The 20,901-nt window shown below is 40.7% G+C and overlaps 2 protein-coding genes across 2 annotated transcripts; both read left to right on the forward strand.

The window, feature by feature from the left end:
* Positions 1-4,512: 4,512 nt before the first annotated feature.
* On the forward strand, positions 4,513-6,543 carry pde6gb (phosphodiesterase 6G, cGMP-specific, rod, gamma, paralog b). The gene is made up of 3 exons (XM_018666600.2): positions 4,513-4,728; positions 4,816-4,856; positions 4,951-6,543. Exons 1-3 carry the CDS (start codon positions 4,583-4,585, stop codon positions 5,025-5,027), a joined length of 264 nt encoding a protein of 87 aa, XP_018522116.1. The 5' UTR covers positions 4,513-4,582; the 3' UTR covers positions 5,028-6,543.
* Positions 6,544-7,676: 1,133 nt separating this feature from the next.
* Positions 7,677-20,608, forward strand: nploc4 (NPL4 homolog, ubiquitin recognition factor). Its single transcript, XM_018666627.2, is given in 18 exon segments — positions 7,677-7,873; positions 8,566-8,646; positions 10,604-10,713; positions 10,964-10,985; positions 10,987-11,198; positions 11,310-11,358; positions 11,478-11,572; positions 11,680-11,803; positions 12,054-12,233; positions 12,453-12,539; positions 13,152-13,223; positions 13,311-13,437; positions 14,772-14,932; positions 15,184-15,255; positions 15,339-15,431; positions 16,086-16,202; positions 16,593-16,695; positions 17,298-20,608. Coding segments are annotated over 18 exon segments (1,881 nt in total). The 5' UTR covers positions 7,677-7,858; the 3' UTR covers positions 17,459-20,608.
* Positions 20,609-20,901: the final 293 nt, after the last annotated feature.

A 20,901-nucleotide genomic window follows, 5' to 3' on the forward strand; every position in this document is an offset into this window, starting at 1 on the left:
CTGTTCTGATTACTGCTTTCCTTGGTATCACTTCAGCACAGGGAAAGACCACTAGGGGGTGCCAGATACACATAAAACTGCTTATCTGCTCTCATTAGGATAACATTGACTGATCCTCTTAACCTGTTCATTTTGTGGATTCGTCCAGTAAGTAGAAACAGCTCCTTTGGAAGTGTTCTCTCTGTATTTACTTCAGTTATAATATAGGAGCCATTTCAGCCAGTTAATATAGGACATAGAAAATAATTGCAGTTGATCTAAATGAGATAAAGGAGGCTTCTTGCAGACCACAAGCAGTAAGCTGGTGAATCATGTCAGAAAAGCAGAGCATGTTCAGTCCTGCCATGCAAGAATGACGTCTTTCAGTCAGCTGAGTCTCAGCGGGTGAATACTGCCTGCTGCCTGCACATCTCACAATCTCACAGCACCAGCTCCTGAGTGGACAGTGACCCTGATCTCCATGACTGAGTCAGCAGTAGTCTGGTAATAGTGATACTCTGTAAGTCCTGATTACACAGGAACCAGTGGGCAGCTCCAGCCTGCCAGCCACACAGCACACACATATTCTTTGATCTGGGTTATATGTGGGATTACAAATGAGGCGTCTCACTGATCATATACAGAACTGCGTACCCAGTGATTCTGACGTGATGGAAAAAACTCAAGACAGATTACTGCTGATGCCACTGCTGCATTGTGTCACTTTGCATCATGCCAGCGTGTGTCTCCCAGCATGAAGCTTCACCTGATCACATGATGCAGACACAGATTGAAATCAGGCATTTCTACTTATTATTACTTTGCAATATTCCAGTGATTTAGTTAATAATAAACCAAAAACTCAACCTAATATTAATCTAATAATTGTAACTTTTATCTTGGGTTATTGTGCATATTGTATGTTTACTTCTTACATCTGCTGATCAAGATCCTGCGGTATGATCAAAAGTTCCAGAGCAGCAACTAAATGGACCTTGTGGTGAGATTGGTTTTCTCCTCCACTGTGAAGAGCAAATAACAGAATGACTCATAAGACTTTTTAGATAAGAATGCCCAGTGTATAGAAACTCTATTTCTCTGTGTTTGTAGATACTGATTTTACTGCTCAGAATGATTTGGATGGCAAAACAGTTTCAGGGTGGATTTGGCCTTGATGGAGCATCCATCCATCCATCCATCCATCCATCCATCCATCCATGCATCCATCCGTGCATCCATCCATCATCTATAACGCTTATCCATTAAGGGTCATGGGGGGCTGGAGCCCTATCCCAGCTGTCATTGGGTGAGAGGCAGGGTACACCCTGTACAGATCACCAGTCCATCGCAGGGTCCAACACATATAGACAAACAACCATTCACACTCACATTCACACCTACGGACAATGTAGAGTCACCAGTTAACCTGCATGTGTTTGGACTGTGGGAGGAAGCTGGAGAACCTGGAGAGAGCCCACACAGGCACAGGGAGAACATGCAAACTCTACACAGAAAAGGGCTCGAACCCAAAACCTTTTCACTGTGAGCTGACAATGCTAACCACTGCACCACTATGCCACTGATTTTACACATAAAGGTCACATTCCTCACTCCTGATAAAAACTACTCAGCCTGTGAAGACAAGTATAATGTCTCCTGTGTCTCTTACAAAATAATCCTGATGCTGACTACAACTTTTAAAGGAAACCTATCAACTATCTATCTGCTATGAAGTTGCATTAGGGGACTGATAGATTTATATAAACAATATATCTCAGTTTTTTACTGCATTAATTTTGGAAGTCCCCCAACTTAATGGAAGCAGAATAGCCCCTTATGGCAAAGAAATGTTATGGGTATATCTACCTGAGTTAACTAATAAGAAGTTCTGATTAGCAATACAGGTGAGGAGGCTGGTGTTGGATTACTCTCTTCTCTGCCAAATGTAGAGCACTCTCACTGCAGGGAATTACAGTGAAGCGCACATGAAGATGATCTAAGAGACATTTGCAGGATGGAGGATTGAAGGGTTTTGCCTGAAGCAGATGGTGAGACGATTGCATAACAAGGAGGGAGTGGGCTGGTAGGCCTTTCAGGAATCTTCCCGCAGCATCCATAATCTGTGTCAACATATTCCAGCCCGTATTATCTCATATATCCTGCTGTTTCAAATCAGTGATATAATTAACACTGCTTAGTCTTTTCTTGAATTTTCTGGAGACATATATTACAGTAGGCACATAAGCTTTGGATAACCTAAAAAAGAGCAAGCAACTTCAAAATGAACAGTTGACATCCTTAGTTTAATCACAAATACTGTCTAATGTCACCACTGGATCAGTGCAAAAAGTCACTGTATCTCAGTTATCTGTGTTTATTGTAATGGTTTTCAAATCACAGATTTTCATGCAGAACCTATAACCAACACTAAATCTGAAAACATCTGAAATGTTTCTATAAATCTAAGCTACTTAAAGACGTAGTGCACATCACGTCATCATAAAAAATGAAGTTTGGACATTTATGCACCTTCACCCTCTTTGACCCAAACCCCAAACATGTGAACTGTTGACATTAGAGCAGGGAGGAGGTGCGTTCATAATCTTCTGCAGGGCTCAGCATATAAAAGGGGCCCTAAGCCCCGACTGGCCCTCACAGCAAGCCTAGCATAAAACTCCACTCATTTGCTAGACAGACCAGTGCTGCGCTCACACCCACTCGTCTGGCTGTTCTTCACCCAAGCAGCCGGTGAGTAGACCACCACACCACCTACATGATGACAAACAATTGCTACTATTGAAATATTTAGGATTTATTGTAGTGGTAGTGACTATTGTGACTATTCTGGAGCTGCATGGAAGTCATTGGATATTATGAATGTTATTAAATTTTGAGCTGCAGAGGATTCAGAAATGATCTGACTGAGAAGAAGGAAATTGATAAAAAAAAAAATTGATAAAAAAAAAGATAATAAGGCCTTTGTGGATTTTTTATTTTAGCTGCTCATAACATGATTTCACCTTTGAAAATAAGTTACTGCTTGATGTCTTAAGATTTAAGATTTAATCCTAGTAAAGCAGATAGAACATTTGACAGCTTTGACCTCCATCAGGCTTCAAACAACAGCCCAGTGAAGACAGATACACTTCAATTCTTTAACAGCAGCAGTGTGAAGGATCAGTCTGTTTTACAGATATAAAATATCTACAGTGTGCACACAATCAGTACCATAGATCAGACTATAGTGCAGATATCCTTTGGTGATATTGTACTTTATTTGATAGTATTTTTTATAGTCTTTCATTGAATATACTGTGCATTTGGGAGAAGAGACACTTTTTTCTTTACCAGGCATTTTGTTCTGTTTTGTACCTCAGTGGGACATTAATCTATTGGGTGTGCTGAAGCTGTTCTCACTGGATCTCAGTTGTTTGGTTTGCTGAGTGATTAGAGCGGCGTATTGTTTATTGCTACAGTTTTTTGTGCTGAAATTAAAATAACACTTATGTTCCCTTATGTACAAAACTCTTGAGAAAAAATACGATTTAAATCAGAGACTCAGATGAGTGAAATAAGTACAGTGAATCTGACAGGCGCTGGGTGTCAATTGTTGGTACTTGACAGTTTTTGAATCTACTACTGCTGCTGACACATTTTGGTTGGTACCACAAAGAGAATTAAAAGGTTTAATACCTAACCACACTATGAAGAGTTTGCTTGTTCTGTAAGATGCAACTCATTTTTTGGTTCATAGTGCTACAGTTTTTCAGATATTTCAAGAGCGAATAAGTGGCTGCAGCTTCAACATGTGTGAACAGGTGTAAATGGTCAGTCATTGGATCCCACAACATCGGCCAAACCTTTCGTTTGTAAAATACATGAAGATTACACATCATGGCTTTAGTTGTGAATTTTGATGTTAAACCACTGTACACTCCTCACGTACAGTGTCTATCAGGTTGTGATGGCGACATGATACACCTTTATGCTGTTATCAAAGCACTTGAACCACTGAAATGCTTAAGACTTGTTCAGGACTGTCATGGTCACCGGGACACGGTGAGCGGATTGATCATTTAGACCCTCAGTGCGTGCTCAGCATATCTGCCGTATTGTCCTTGCTCTAACGAGATTACATGTGGACGGCCGGCTTGAAACAGAGAGGGGGGGAGTACTTATTAACTTGAGCCAGGGATTATGGGAAATTGGGTCATCCTCACAGAACACGCTGCAAGGTAGTCCATCTCAGGCATTCAATTACAAGGAAATATGAGTGTAAATCCTGGCTGGTGCTCGTCAGACCAGTGAGAGGATTAAAGCCTGTAATGTCAGACAGAGGTGACAGAGGCTGTATGCTAACTGTTATATGAAAGAGACGATTAAATACAGCATCTTAGATAACACCTTGTTGCCCACATGTGAGATTTACAGAGAATGAATCGATGGAAACGGCTCTTTACCTCTTTTCATGTGATACAATGGTTTGGATGAATTATCTGACTTTCTTTCTTTCTTGTTTCCTAAAAGAAAAGATCATCACGACGACTACACTTGAGAGAGGTGTCTCTAAACAACAAGCACACAGGTACCATAACTGCTCAAAATGAATCTCGAGCCACCCAAAGCTGAGATCAAGTCGGCCACCCGTGTCAGTGGAGGCCCGGCCACTCCACGCAAGGGACCACCCAAGTTCAAGCAGAGGCAGACCCGTCAGTTCAAGAGCAAGCCTCCGAAGAAGGGAATCCAGGGGTACGCCTTGAATAATGCACATATTCCCTTCAGAGGTTTAGAAATAATTGCAAGTTATGGTGTGTAATTTATTTATTTTTTTTTCAGCTTTGGTGATGATATCCCTGGAATGGAGGGCTTAGGCACAGGTGAGTTCACCTTAGATCTTAAAATGTATCTCATATCAGTTTCTGTGATCTGCAGGGGCCTGAACAACCTCACACCTCTCTCTTCTTTTTGCAGACATCACTGTCATTTGCCCATGGGAGGCCTTCAATCACCTGGAGCTGCATGAGCTGGCCCAGTACGGCATCATCTGAGCCTTCGTGCACCTCCCTGCAATCCCCTGAGGATTACAGGCCGCATCCATGCACTTCAAACCACCTGCCTCGGGCTCCATCTTCCAGCTTCAAATGGAACTATTCCAAACAAACCACTGTAATGAACTGTAACAAACACAAAAAATGGAAAAAGAGAAAAAAGTCTACAAAAAAAAAAAAGAAACAACTTTCTGTCCTCTTACACCGGATTCTTCTTCTGATTCTGCTCGTGTTAGGGATCTGTTGTTTTGATTCTCATGACTTCACTAGACCTGCACTGTCACTCTAACCTACCAGCACCCTTTTCTCTTCTCTTGCTATTCAGCCTTTTTTTCTCCTCTTTTCCTCTTCTTTTCTATTCTTCTCACGGACAAAACATGAAACTTACGCAAGCAAGGCAGCCTCAAATTGAGTTTAAGAGACAAACCCGTGAAGTAGGTGGGTTCCCACTTCATGTGCTTCGGCACCTCTTTCATCATCTCGGAGGCTTTCTCCATCAATGCCGAACATATAAAAACCTGCATTCTGTAGAGACTGGACACCAGCTTGCCATTGCTTAGCGTAACATTTCAGTGAGGTAATGTTAATCACTCATCATCTGATATCCCTCTTTTCCCTCTGTTTTGACCAACCTGTAACTGCACCTATTTACACCAGCATAGATAAATGCTCTTAACCCTCTCATTAATTTTTTTCTCTTTTCTGCCATCATAATGTGTGAAAGCCAGCTAGTGTTTGTGCAAAAATGAAACCACTTTAAAACCAACTTGTGGAGAAAAACCAAGAATTCCTTCTTTGCAGTATCCAAATATGTGATTTGGAAGGGCAATAATGTGTACTGTTCTTCATTTGCCCACACTAACAACCCATCTTAGCCATTATTGTGTTTGCTTGTTTTAACATTAGTTTTATATCTCCTCTATTTGTATATCCCCCTTGTGTAATATGAATGTATATGAAAATATGTATGTGTGTTTATTGCATGTTACTCATACTTTCACAAGACACTGTTGTGCCCTGTGTGTTTATATTTGTGTTTTTAAGCTCATTACTATAGCTCTCATTTGGTGTTCTCTTGTAGAGTAGAGCACAACTGTCTACATCTTCATCTTTCATCCATCATTCAGTGTTGCATCTGTCTGTTTCTGATTTCATCGCTTCATCTCCATTGTCCTCCTCATCATCACTGATCCTTCGTCATATTTATGTTTAGACAGTTAAGTGTACCAGTCTGTTGTAAACATAAGACCAATGCATTCACATGTTAAGTTGCATCTAGCTTCTTCTCCCTTGTTCTAATCAAGACAATAATAACAAAGTATAACTTTGCCCTGATGATAAAAGCTGGTGATGGAAGAGCTGGTGGACTTTTCTTCTGATGATGTTTCCAATAATTGCACTGTAGTAGTGAAGGATGGCAGAGGGATGAGTGGGATGGATGTTTTAGTGCATGCAAGAGATCTGTAATGGAGCTTTGTCCTCTCTACAGGATGAGGGAAAAAAATAAAGCATAAAAAGAGAAAAATACAAACACTGATTTAATCATTTATTAAACCATTCCTTTGAGTATGAGTCAGTAGTTTGATAGCAAGTGGCTTGAAGTTAGAATAAATGTACACTGTTACTCTATATAAACATATGCACACAGACGTAAAGGTAAATGTACACTGTATATGCAAACATATAGTATACACACATTGATACAGAAGTGACATTTGGGTTTGATTATTAGCACTTTCATACAGTATATCAAAAGTAGGCCTGCTGAACTTTTGAAGATTACTGCAACTTGCTTGAGACATACAAAATATGTTATGAACATAAAACTTTGCCACAGGTCTAAAACAGATGCTTTAATTGATCAGTTTTATATATCTTTTGTACATGAGAGACCTAACAAAGGTGTCTCATAGTTACAGTAGAGCACACATCATTAACTTACTATAATCACACAGTACAAACAAAAATCAGGACATGAGCAAGATAAAATGTAAGTATTTACAGCAATTATATTCCTCATTATATTCCTCATGAAACATTTTTTTTGTAATGTAATGTTTGAATGTAGGATATGAACGCAGTTTTTCAGGTGAGCCAGGATGCATAATAAGCAAATGCATTTATGTCAAGTTCTTAGCAGACTCTAGGGACACTGATCCATCTAGATCTAGATTCTCTGGTCTGATATCTGTTGGTAACAGCACTGAGGTAAACAGGAAGAGGTCATTTGTTCTGTTAAGCCTGGAAGTTAATGCAAAGCAGGTTGGGAAATGAAATGACACCTGTTATGTGGTGACAAAAATTTGGAGTCCTGGAGATAGCTGGACCAAACTAACGACTCAGGACTTAAACAATGTAGGAAAGTACCCACTTCCATTTTACACTTCAACACAAGTTATCCTCCATGAGTTTCATTTTGTGGCGTCTTATGGAGAATCATTATTATTATCAATGTATAACTAACTTCCTTTGCATATTTTACACATTCTGCTAAAATATTCATCTATTTCCCTTGTTCAAATTCTCTTCTCAAATCTCGTAATAATGATTTCACATTAGATGAGTCATTCCTCACTGTTTATGTAACCTGCCACTGCAATTAAGAAGCAAGGGGGAACGTGTATTTTCGGTTAAAAAGATTGTTTCGGCCGTGGTCGCTTCGGTGTGGGACCGGTGGGAAACAGGTCGGGCACCAATGTTTGCAACACCCGGTGTTTGAGTTGTGTGATGGAGTTTCGTTGACATACAGACAGTAACGCTACGTGAATTAGTACTAAGTGTGTCTGTCTACTAATACTGCGATATCTGTCGGGAGAACTCGCCCGAGCGACATGGCAGATAATATTGTGAGTATGACGGCAGGTTGTGTTAATGCTAACGTGTTAGCCGAACTCCGGAGTGATGAGGCAGCAGAATTAGCTTGGTAGCTAACATTAGCTGGCTATCATTAGCAAAGAGTGACTGAGGCCTGTTTAGCTAACCGGCTAATCTTAGCCCTGTGGTTAGCTGACGACATCAGAATAAAAGGAGGCATTGTTTGCAAACGAGAACACCACATAACCGCTACAATATCTGGGATAAAAATGTCTGGAACAATGTCTAGCGTGTTCAGCTCGTTGGCTTGACATTAGCAAGAATGTACTCGGTGAATGCAGTGGAAGCCAATGTGTTGTTCATTCACTAAAAGTGATATTTTTAATGTCCCCACGGTGTGACAGCTTCAGTTAATGTTATGTAGCTCAAAGCCAACATCTTCATGTCATTGCACAAAAGCTCTTTGTTGTAAAGTAGAGGCTCATAAGCTAACGTTAACATTACTTTTTTTGCACTGTCATCGTTGTCATAATGTCCTGACACTAACACCACTGTAAAGAGGGGGAGAATAGGGGGGAGTAGCTCTCTTGTTTTGACAGACAGGTGTTGGGTAGTCATTTTGAGTCTGTATTAAGTCCGTGTTATTCATGAGCTTTCCAGACCTTTGAGAGCAGTTTGTGTGTGTGATCTTTTATTTGGTCTTTTTTTGTTTCTGTTTCATTAGATCATCAGGGTACAGTCCCCAGATGGGATGAAGAAAATTCTCTCTACCAAAAGGGAGACTGCTGCTGCTTTTTTGAAGAAGGTACTGTCTGTAAAATTGTCATAATGGGTCATGCATAATGTCAAATGCACATAAGCATCAGTTCCACAATTGGCTTTATTGCCCAAGATTCACTACACATAAAAAAATTGAACATACAACTAAGAACAAATTTCAGAGGATAGATAACCAAATACATAAACTATTCACAGTGCATACATGTATACTGGTATATGAACAGCTTGCTTTGATTTGTACTTGGCAGTGACAGTGGTGATGATATTTACATATTCAAAACACAGTGTGAACTTACATTGTAAGATACATAATTAATCAGTAGTAGCAATAGTAGCTATACAATTGCTTCAACATCATTCCACCCCTTACTTCTTTAGATGTGATTTGTAATCACCATCTTACAAGATATTCTGGTCTTCTCAGTCCCTGAATTCTTTGATCCATTCAAGTTATGCATTGTTGTCACAAAGTGTCCTTATGTATCCCTTGATTTTGCTTGTGTCTGCTCATTGTTCATTTATGCACGAAGCTTGCAGGAAGAACTAGAACAGGTCAGTCCTGTGCTGCCTCTGTGCGCTGCTGTGCCCCTGCTGATGTCCACTATTGACATGTGGCATGCTGGGGAAATTTGAGTGTAGTGGAGCTACAGCTGCTTGATAGGTTGTGGTTTACAGTCCAGGAATTACTCCCACACAAAGTGTGAAAGGAGATAATAAAAACACACAGAATAAATAAATATACAGGTAGACTTTGATTTGGATTTGCTTTAAAAGAACAGTGTTATGTTAGTTTTGTTCCAATCTGACCTCTATTCACACTAATGCACACAAAAATAGTCCCAAATGAATTTGAATCATTGGCTCTGAAAAACCTAAAATAGCAGCATGCTCTGGCAGTCTGGTTACAGCAGAGCATTCCAGCAGCACCTTATTAAAAATGCATGTATCTGTGGTAAGGCAGGATGGTGTAGCCTGCAGATCAATGGAAGGAGTAGTTTTTCGTTCCCTGCTGATGTGCAGCCAGCGATGGGTGGAATGGAAAACCACGGGAGTGAGGCTGAGAGGGCAGAGATGGTCTGAGCCCCTGCAGGTTATATTTCTGCAGCTGAGACAGCGTAAAAGGAGCTTGAAGTGATGCTCTGTCTCATACAATTTTGACAGTGTACAGTTTCACCCAGCATATAGTCATAACATCTCACACTGTTCGTTTGTGGGGCTTTAAGAAAAATAGTGATTTTATGCATAAAGAACCTCAGTGCGTCAAACTGTTCTCTGCTTAGCAATACAAACATTAAAGATAAATAAAAGACACACCATACAATTTGTACAGAATGTCAGAAATTGTTTACATCCTACACAGTCACTGGTAGAAAGTTTAGAATGATCTGTAGAGTTAGTTTTAATGGGTTCACTTCACCTATTGTACTTATTCCTCCAGTAATGAGTTCCATTATGAATTCAGCTTTAATGCCAAGATAAATGTCCTGTTCTTATGTCAACAGTACTGCTCAAAAGATCACTAATGGCTGTTGAACTCAGTAAACACCAAAGTGATGAAGTGCAGGGAAATCATCAGCATCAGGCTGTTCGACATGTGATGTGATGTTTAAGTGCCATGACAGCGCAGACTACTCTTAATAGCTTAGTTTGGCTCACTGTGCAACAGCTATAAGAGGTGTTCTTACAAGCTGAGTTTCTCTCGTGCCAAGGGGCTCTTTGCTAATCTGCTTTGATCAGGTGACTGCAATTGTGAGTGGACACTTTTTACACATTTTTTTACTGGACTGAATTGTTTCCTGTAATGGATTTTAAGAAAAAGCAAGTCTTGCAAGACATGATACTAATCATAAACCTAGACTCATTTAAGACTCTGTCAACATCAAACACATTTCATGGCACACAAAGTCAGTGGTATTTTGATTTTAAAACACTCAATGTTGTAGCTCACTCTAATCAGCAAACTACATCCTCTTCTCCCACAGGTAGCCAAAGAGTTTGGGTTCAATTCCAATGGGTTCTCTGTTTACCTGAACCGCAACAAGACCGGAGAGATCCTTTCCCAGAACAAAACCCTCAGCCTGCTTAAGATCAAGTAAGTTAAAGAAAATGGCTTTTGAGCATGATTACAGTCTAGATTTCATAGCTCACTCCAACAGTCAGGGTCAGGTTCAGATACACAGTTGTCTGTCTTTTTAAAATCTTTCTTGTGGATACTAGGCGGTAAAACAGTTAACCATGTTGTACATTTTGTGATTGTAACTCATCAAATGGCACCTGTGATTTTGTCTATGTTCTTTGACAAACTACAGCAAAGCTTTAATCATCTTATTTCTTTTTTTTAGGCATGGCGACATGCTGTTTCTGTTTCCCATCAGGATCCAGCACCTCCTCTGGAGAGGTGATGGACACGGCCACCCCTCACACATCTTCATCACTACCATCCGTCTCATCATCATCTTCTTCATCATCCTCCATGATCCCTCGGTCCTTCTCAGCACCTCAGGTCCAGGAGGATGAGATTGATCAGTATCTGGCCAAGCAAGACGGCAAGATCTACAGGAACAGAGATCCACAGCTGTAAGAGAGAGACCTACACATATAGTTCACACAGTCAATTGTGTTCTTCCTTAAGGGTTTATCTTTAGACTACAGATCTCAGGTCCTTAACAATTCCTTTCTTGTTAGCAGATGTCGCCATGGTGCCCTTGGAAAATGTGTGCACTGTGTACCATTAGAGGTAAGAAAATTCATACTTATTTTTGGTTTCTTGCTCTGAAAGTTCTTAATGCAAACACTGTTACTGTGAGACTGTTTTTAGCCTTAATTTACTGAGAATCTGGCTTTTTCCTTTTTCAGCCTTTTGACGAAGACTACCTGAATCACCTCGACCCACCAGTGAAGCACATGTCATTCCACGCATATCTTCGCAAGCTGACCGGTGGAGCTGATAAGTGAGTTGTTTTTAATTTCTTCACTAAAAATACTATATATATGTGTGTGTGTACACACACACACACACACACACACATCGTGTTCTAACTGTTTTCACCTCCTGCAGAGGGAAGTTTGCAGCTCTAGAGAACATCAGCTGTAAGATCAAGTCAGGCTGCGAAGGCCACCCTCCCTGGCCAGAGGGGATCTGCACCAAGTGCCAACCCAGTGCTATCACACTGAACAGACAGGTATGTAACCACTCCTGTATGTGGTGAAGCTTTCAGTGAGCGCAATGTTCTTCTGATTCTGTAAGTGACATGAGCTGACTTCAATGTGGAGGACCTGGAGATTGAACCACTACCCCCTGTGATTTGTGGACTGAGCCCCGGCTGCCCCATATTTAAAGAAACAAACCTCAGCTCATGTGTTTTAGCCATATCTAGAAATGCCCTGAGGCACACATGAATACCAAATAGGGTTCTTTCTTTCTTCTCTCAGAAATACAGACATGTGGACAACATCATGTTTGAAAACCACACCATCGCTGACCGCTTTCTGGACTTCTGGAGGAAGACGGGCAGTCAGAGGATGGGATACTTGTACGGCAGGTACACTGAGCACAAAGACATCCCTCTGGGCATCAGGGCTGAGGTGGCTGCCATCTACGAACCCCTGCAGGTGAGATATTCTTACTAAATATCACCTCTCTCTCCTTGTTGCTCACTTGCTTGACATTTTAAGGATGAGTCCGTTTATCCAGCAGTGACTAAAAGTTCTTGTTCCTCCATGTGAGAATATTTTTTGCATGCTTGTAATTTATCCTGTCATATCAGTCACACTTTTGAGGCTTTGCCCTAATTTAAGGTACAATCAACACTCTTCCTTGCTGTGTTACAGAATGCCACCCAGAACAGCCTGGAACTGTTGGATGATCCCAAAGCTGCAGCTGTGGATGAAATTGCTGCCAAACTGGGCCTGTGCAAGGTTGGCCCTCTTTTCTCTCCTGGCTGCCCTGTTTGTCACTGTCTCTCCTGTTGGTTTTAGACTAGGATTTTCTATCCTGTTATCACAGTCAGTGCTGGCAGTTTGAATTTCAGTAGTTTCAATGCAGATTTATGTTTCTCTGCCAAGGTGTTTTGCAGTTTCATTATGGATTTATTGCTCGGCTACTTGAATATGTCTGCATGTCTAATGGCAAGCTGGTTTGCCTTAATGGGGATGGGTAACTCTAAACCTGGTTCTACCAGTATCCTGTCCACCTCTTACTGCCAGATTCATTTGTCTGGCTAGGCTTTTGGTTTTCACTGTTCTGTCATCAGTATGATGGCATTCACAGAATTCCTGAGGCTTCAGAGATTAATCGTGCCAAGATGTTCTATAGGTCACCCATGCCATAAATCTACTGATATATTCTAGAGCACATTTTCATTGTAAAGGAAAAAGATTCTAACATTACATCCGGGAAAGTGTGTGCTGTGTGTGAATGGCATTTATTTTTTATGCACTTCTTCCCTCATTACTATTTTTGAAAACATGTCTCTTTGTGATGTGGAGATGATTTACTCTTTTTTTCTTTTCTCTGATTTTTTTTTTCAGGTGGGCTGGATCTTCACAGACCTGCTCTCTGAGGATACAAGGATAGGCACTGTCCGCTACACGAGAAACAAGGTGAGGAGGCAGCTCATTCAAAGGTGATCTGTTCATCAGATTAATACTCTGATCTCCATGTTTTACCATTGTTCTCACTTCTGTTAGGACTCACACTACCTGAGTGCAGAGGAGTGCATCACAGCAGGATACTTCCAGAATCAACATTCAAACCCCTGCAGACTTTCTCGAGATGGACATTTTGGCTCCAAATTCGTGACTGTGGTGGCAACAGGTAAGTTTTTGTTCACTCCGAGGCTGTCCATCCATCCACAAGTACATCTGTACATGCATACATCCATACAACTCAGGACTAGAGGGGGAGACTGTGACCGTATTTCACATATGGTCAGATACTGATTTGGTGACACTAATCTTGGGTGTCCACCTTGAAACTGTGGTGATTGTGTAGATCTTCTGTGCTGTGATCTGGGCGAAGCATCAACGTTATAGAATTGGTAGCTTCTTTGCAGCAACATCCATATTTGAATCATTGTCCACTGTCATGGCTTCAACTTTGTGTTCTATCAGAATCAGCTTTGTTGGCCAAGCATGTGAAAACATACAAGGAATTTGACTTCCTTCAAAGTCTTCAATACATATATTATATGAATCTGGACAGACATGGGTGTAAACTGCTATGACGGTAAAACATCATTATGTGTCATGTGAAGCAGAAGAGGTGGCCTGTTAACAACATTACAGTAGGGGTCAGATAGGGGTCCCCACAGATGATAATGAGCAGTATGTTGAAATGTGTTCATCACCTGTCCAAAACAGCAGCTTATTTTGAAAAGTTAAATACTTTACTTTACTTTGTTTACAGTCTCATTTTAAGCCTGGTCATATGTAATTACAAAGCACATGGTATTGAGTAGCTTCACCTCTTACTGACCACGTACTTGCCGTTTACAGATACAATCATTGTCTTTTAATGCAGCCCAGGCTTGTGAGGTGCCTGTCTTTGAGGCCAATGGAGCAGTGTAACACAAGCCACGTGCTTTCTGAGGCCACTTTTTGGTCTGTGGGATCAGTGCCAAATGTTTACACTTCCCTTCGTTCTAAACTTACAAGACCTCTTATATTTGTTCCACAAGTGCGCACAAGCACAAAGCATAGTGGTGACCTCATCACCTCATTTGCATTAATGAGGCACTGGCGGCCAAAGCTGATGTTATGATGACACATCTGATGCCAGGCAGGGCAAAGTCCATCTGTTTTACTTTCCCTTGTGTAAAGATGTAGTCTGTTTGCAAATGAGTTGCATGTGTAAAGCTGAACAGGCTTTAGATATTGAGCACACCATAGCAACAGTGAAGCAATAAATGTTTGTTAATGTTATAGTCGTGTGCACAACTTCTTTATTGGTATGTTTTACAGCAGATTTAATGTTAAAAGCCATTCTGGTTTGTGGAAAATTAAATTATGTGGCAGATAAATCAAGTCACTTAAATAGTTGATCAACTTAAACTTAACTTAATTAATAAGCTTTCTAATAAGTAAATTGTTTTTCATCACTACTCAACAGTTAGTATTCAGTTAGAAGTGTGTCTCTGTCTCTGTATGCAGGTGGTCCAGATAACCAGGTGCACTTTGAAGGATACCAGGTGTCCAATCAGTGCATGGCCCTGGTGAGAGATGAGTGCCTACTGCCCTGCAAAGATGCTCCTGAGCTGGGCTACGCTAAAGAATCCAGCCCTGAGCAGTACGTACCAGACGTCTTCTACAAGGTAAGATTTTATACATGTGGCAACAATCAACTGTATGTTAAAATGTAACTGTATAATATTAAATGGTATATTTTTGTTTTTGAGAATACACAGTGACTGCTTGTCATCTGAGCAGATTAATGACATCCAGATACATACTTTATTATTGGGACCAGGTATTATAAGTCAGTTCATCCAGAGGTTTGGATACAGATGTTAAGTGGGTCATTTGAGCTTGACCCAATTACTGATTTCCTCTCTCCATCCAACAGGATAAAGACAAATTTGGAAATGATGTCACGTTTCTTGCCCGGCCTCTTCCTGTGGAGTACCTTATTATTGATGTCAGTATGATCAAATGCTTTACAGACATGCTGTATGTATTAAGACAACATTTGGTCTAATTCCCTTCTATTTTTCTGTAAAGATTACCACCACTTTTCCAAAGGATCCTCAGTACACCTTCTGCTCTACACAACGCTTCCCCATCGAAAACCGTGACATCCTTGGAGAGACACAAGTAAGCGATTTCTAGATTCACCTCCAGTTATCTAAACATGCTCACCTCCCTCAACGAAGAGATGAAATGATGGCCCAAAAGAGTAGCAATATGAAATTATATTTTGTCTGATCAGATATACAGTAGCTAGTGGAATATTGTTGGTAAAGGGGCCGTGAACAAGTTGAGAAAATTTTGTCATCTTACCCAGAATCAGATTCCAGTAGCAAAAAGTACATGTCATGTACTAGCCACTGCCTACTGTTCTATTCACAGTAATTATTGTGTTGTGTTTAGTTCAAATGTCCAGAAATAGAAAGGAGTCAAAAACCTCTGATGATGAGAGCATGCAACATCTCAAACATGCTGTCCTCATAGTGAAGGATATACACTGTTGTAACTTAAATTAGCAAAACACAGCCTTGCATTTATTAATGACTAGCTTGCCAGCTAATAGGATAAACCATGTTAAAATAATCATGAGATGTTTTAGATAACTGAGGCAGGGACCTCTTAGTTCCAGTATGTCTTCATTAGCCTTTATCTGCCTGTATGTAAACCTGACCAGTCACAGCTTAGTGCCCTGCTAATTTAGTGTCACCTTTTAGGAGTCTATGCCCTGCAGAGGTCAGAGGAAGTTGTACATCTTGTTTGTCGTTATTTGTGTGTCTGCAGGACTTCCACAGTTTAGCGACATACCTGTCCCAGTGCACGTCCTCCTCATTCCTGGACATCGTGTCAGACTTCCATCTGCTCCTCTTCCTCGTCACCAATGAAGTCATGCCTCTGAGAGTAAGTCAACACTTCAAAGCCCCCTCTTTTCTGGAGTTCCATTTGTTTTCCATTTGTAGTGCAGAAAATAGGTTAGAGAATGGCCACATTCTTCCCCAATCTGGATGTGGTTACTGGTGTAAGGATGTTTTCACTCAGACTCTTTGTTCATGCTCATTAGATTCTCAAACTGGATCCTGGCCCATCATGACGATCAAAAGTGTATTTGATAAAAACATTGCTTTTTCTGTGTTTAGATGATAATGAACTGCCTAATTAGATTTGCATGTCTTCTATAAAATCCAGATTTACAAAACAAAAAGAAACTTGATGTGTTTTTGTTTTTCTTGTCAGTTTTCTGAATCTGACATTGTCGAGTGGATAGATCAGAATTTGTGTTTGTTTTTGCAGGACAGCATCGGGCTGCTGCTAGATGCAGTAAAGACTTCTAATGAGGATCTGGCACAGACCTGGAAGAAGTCCGAGCAGTGGGCCACCATCGAGCAGCTGTGCAGTAAGTCACTGTGGATCAGCCACACTCTGACTCAGTTAAAGCTGAGCTTCTGTGGCAAAACAGTCAGTTGTTTACTTAATCTACAGAAAACGGACAACAATTTTGATAATCACCAAAGTCATTAATCAAGCCACAGTGTTGAATTGAATATTTTTGTATTTTGGATACTAAAGTCTGTATCTTGAAAACTGAGTTATTAAAACTTAACAAGGTTATTTTCAATCAAAAATGTATGTAGATTATAGCTGGCTATATTAGGTGTCTTAAAGGAATAGTTCAACATTTTGGGAACTACTTATTATTCATTTTTTGTGGGGAATTAGATGAGAAGATTGATACCACACCTGTGTCTAAATGGTTAATATGAAGCCACAGCTGGTAGCCCATTAGCTTAGCTTAGCAATGAGACTGGAGCACAGGGGGAAACAGCCAGCCTGGCTCTGTCCAGCAATAACAAACTCTTTTATGTTTTAGGTAGGTTTTATGGGGGGTTGTATGACAGGCTATTTCTCATTCAGGAAATTTTATTTTGTTACACATTATAGAAAATGAATCATTAGTTGCCTTCCTGATATTCTGTAATCCCTCTCCTGTCCCTCCAGGTACGGTGGGTGGGCAACCCTCCAGCTCTCTGGGTTATGGGGCCATGGGTGGTCCCTCAGTCCCAGCCTCCTCCTCAGCCATGTGGTCCTGCCTCCACTGCACCTTCATGAACCAGCCTGGCACAGAGCACTGTGAAATGTGCAGCCTGCCCCGCAGTTAAAGAACCCCCACCCTCCTCTGCCCCGCTTCCATGCCCTGCCCTGATCTTACACAGCGCGCCCAGCCCTCCTCTTAACTCACCAATGCCATCCCTGCACCAGGACCACCTGCAAGATTTGGATGCCCTGTTTGTTTTCTTTCGCCTCACTCTGAAGCCTCAGTCCTTCCCATCTCACAGGCTGCTGTGACGTGCAGAGGGATGCACTTGTTTACATCGAATTAATTGAGTAAATAAAGTAAAACCAGACTGTGTTTTTTTTTTTTGTATCCCTCCTCACAGCGGCTCTTGTGAGTGGTGGAGTACATTTAAGTAAAGCACTTTGGCTGAGGCCCTTTTCCCTTAACCCACCGCCGCCCTGAAATAATCACCCCCTTCATGGCTCAATTAAATCCTGCTGTGACTCAGGACAACAGCAAAGACTCGAGTGTTCTCTCACATCAGTGCCCCTCTCACTCTCACTACGTCTTCTGGAAAATTTTGCTGTGTATAAATACATTTGAGGAATGATACTGTTATTTAATTAAGCGTCTTTTTTTGTTCTGTTTTTTTTTTTTTTTTTTTTTTAATCTGATTGTAGCGATACCTTAAAATTTTGAATCTTCAGCGTGGACTCTGCTCAGTCAGGTTTTAAAGGTCTTGGTCTCTTTGACAAGCCCCTTATAGTACAATCATTGGTCAAATCCCAGACCTGAAAATGCTAAGAGCTCCAGAGTTATTCCGCGTAAGTAGAGTTTATTTTCAGTATTAAATAACTTGGAAAATGTTTGGAAATGAGTCCCAGATTTGGATTTGGAAAGGTAGACGCAAAATGCTATTCACCCATAACACATCCTCCACTGATTGCAGACTTAACGTGCTGTCGGTCATGAAGATCTTTCACTGGTTTGTTGGAATTGTAGCTTTTGGATTTGGAGGTTTTTGGAGGAACTTGAGCAGGCACAATATGTAGCTTATTTTATCAGCTTTATGTTCTGTTCCTGTTAAATCGCCCACAGGACATCATCCATCGTCATCATGATTACTGACTCGCACTGTATTAGCCGTGAGGTGCTTCTAGAAACAACTGGTGCTCGCCACTTTCCTCTCTGTCACTCCATACCTGTGGTTCTCCTGTTTTTTTTAGTCTTGCTGGCGCCAATCCAAAGGAGTCAGACCATAACCAGTGTTCCTCTGCTGATGGGCCCCTGTGGGTTTTTCCCATCAATCAGCCTTCAAAGACGTTGCTGCTCAGAGTGCAAGAGGTCGCAGGTCACTGCGGGGAGAAAAAAGATGCCTAACATATCGTTTGTCTCATCTGATGTCTGTGCCGTGCATCTGCAGAATGACGATGGGCAGCATTTAAAAACGCCTTGATGTGTTTGGTTCTGCCATTAATGATTCTCTGCACTTTGAAACAAAAACCCTGAGCTTCTTCCAGCAGGAGAGGAGGCATGGATGATGTTCAGCACACAGGTTCAGATTGATGTTTTCTCCACTTTGCAGAGCTTCAGTTGTCAGTGGTGTGGAAGGGGCCGAGCCTGAAAACAATGTGAAAAGCACTTCTTCTTCTTCTCCTCTCGACAGCACTAAAAAGGCAAACGGGCAATTTAAAGGGTCAGTTCACCCAAATTACACAAAAACTGCACATTTTCTTACAAACCTTTAGCAGTCTTTTAGTAGGCAGATAGTTTGCGACGTTTCTGCTTCCAAACTAGTATGGTGGTGGCGAAAGAAATGTAATTTCATTAATGGCCTGAAATGTCAGAGAAAAATAATGATAATAATAATAATGATAAAACCTGGTCAAGACTACGTACGTGGATGGATATCACCAATGTAAAAGGGAAAATGTTTTAGTTTTTTTTTTTAAATTATTTTGGTGAACTAACCCTTTAACACTTAACAGTCAGTAGTGGGCACATTAGGATAGTTGGTTAAAACTGGTTCTTATCGCTTCTTAGTTTCTTCTGGATTTCTTTTCATGAGACTAATATTGGGACCAAAACTTCAACAAGATCATTTAAGTCATAAAAGTTCATTTCTGGTTGCACGTCATTAACATCTGGCCACAAAATGTTTTTAGAGCCACTCCACCCAAATGATTTCTAACATGCACCCATCCAGTAAAATCAGACCACAGTGATGTTGTCTGTACGCAGCCGAGAGCAGGGACCTTTTTCAAGCCGATGTGGTGCCAGGATCAAGGATTTTGATTCGATCACCTGTGGTCCAGATGTAAATATGTCCACATATAAAAGCTTGACAGCATCCCAAAGACCACATGAAAAGCTGCTGTAGTTTTAAAGGTTGTAGTTTTTGAGGTATGTGACCAAAATTACTTTGCATGACTTGGATGCCTTTACATTTTTTCTGGTGCTCATATAAAACTAGAGAATTGAAAATACAGATTTTTAAAAAATTCTTTACTCTAAAAGCTAATGATGCTAAAACAAAAAGCAAACAAACTGCACATTTCCCATATTTACATCATTCGCACCTCCTCACTGATCTAGAATCTCTTTTAATCTGCATCCGTGATGTGTTTGCTGCTGACTGTAGATAACTGAAGCAGACTGACCGCTATCTCAAACCTTTTATCACTACTCTCATGTTAAGTTTGGGCAAATTAGTTCTTTTCTCATAACTTTGTGCACTATTACATGAAATGGTTTCATTGGCTTTTTTGCTGAAAGGACAATTTCAATGGAAAGAAAACCGAATCACTAATCACTTAAACTGGGGTTGTTGACAGGGAAGCAGGCCTCTTCAGTTAGGAGGGCGAGTCGTGGGCTGCAGATTTAGCTATTTATGAGATGTGTGCTTCTTTGTAAGAGCTTGACAGTAATTCCATTGATGAAGTGAGAATATATTTTTAGTTGTAGATTCATTTAAAAATGCTTGGAGAAAAAAAAAAGTTTGTTTTTTGTTGTTTTTTTTTTTTTGCCCCCTTCCCTTCCCGTGTGAATTCTTTGAGAGCGATTTATCTGATGTCATGCTAACGGACGGCAGTGACCTTTTCCTTTTGTATTGATCCAGGGGCCGTTTGCTGAGCAAGCATGCTCTTGGATTTACTGCAGGTCCTCACTTTCCACTGAGCTAACTGAGGATGCTGATAGTTGTATGCTGTTCACCTGGATTTGAAACAAAAATAAAAAAGACAACAACAGAGAATTCCTTTTGATAACGTCTTCATTGGCTGCCTGCTTTGATTAAATCTGCTGTGTATAAATAGAAGCAACGGGTCTTAATATAAATATATTTATTTATAGATGCACAACAAAAGAGAACTCAGATTACATAACTTCATTTTTAGTGCAAACCACTCCAAGACTAAATGGCCAAAAGTATTTGGACACCTGATCACTGTTTTTGGACTGTTTTGGGCAAAACTGAGGCCTGAGGCCTATACTACGAAGGAAGTTTAACCTCCTCTGATTTAACTCAGGGTTATCAGGGGAAGTCAG

The sequence above is a fragment of the Lates calcarifer genome, linkage group LG23 (genome assembly GCF_001640805.2).
Source record: "Lates calcarifer isolate ASB-BC8 linkage group LG23, TLL_Latcal_v3, whole genome shotgun sequence".
Lineage (NCBI taxonomy): Eukaryota > Metazoa > Chordata > Actinopteri > Centropomidae > Lates > Lates calcarifer.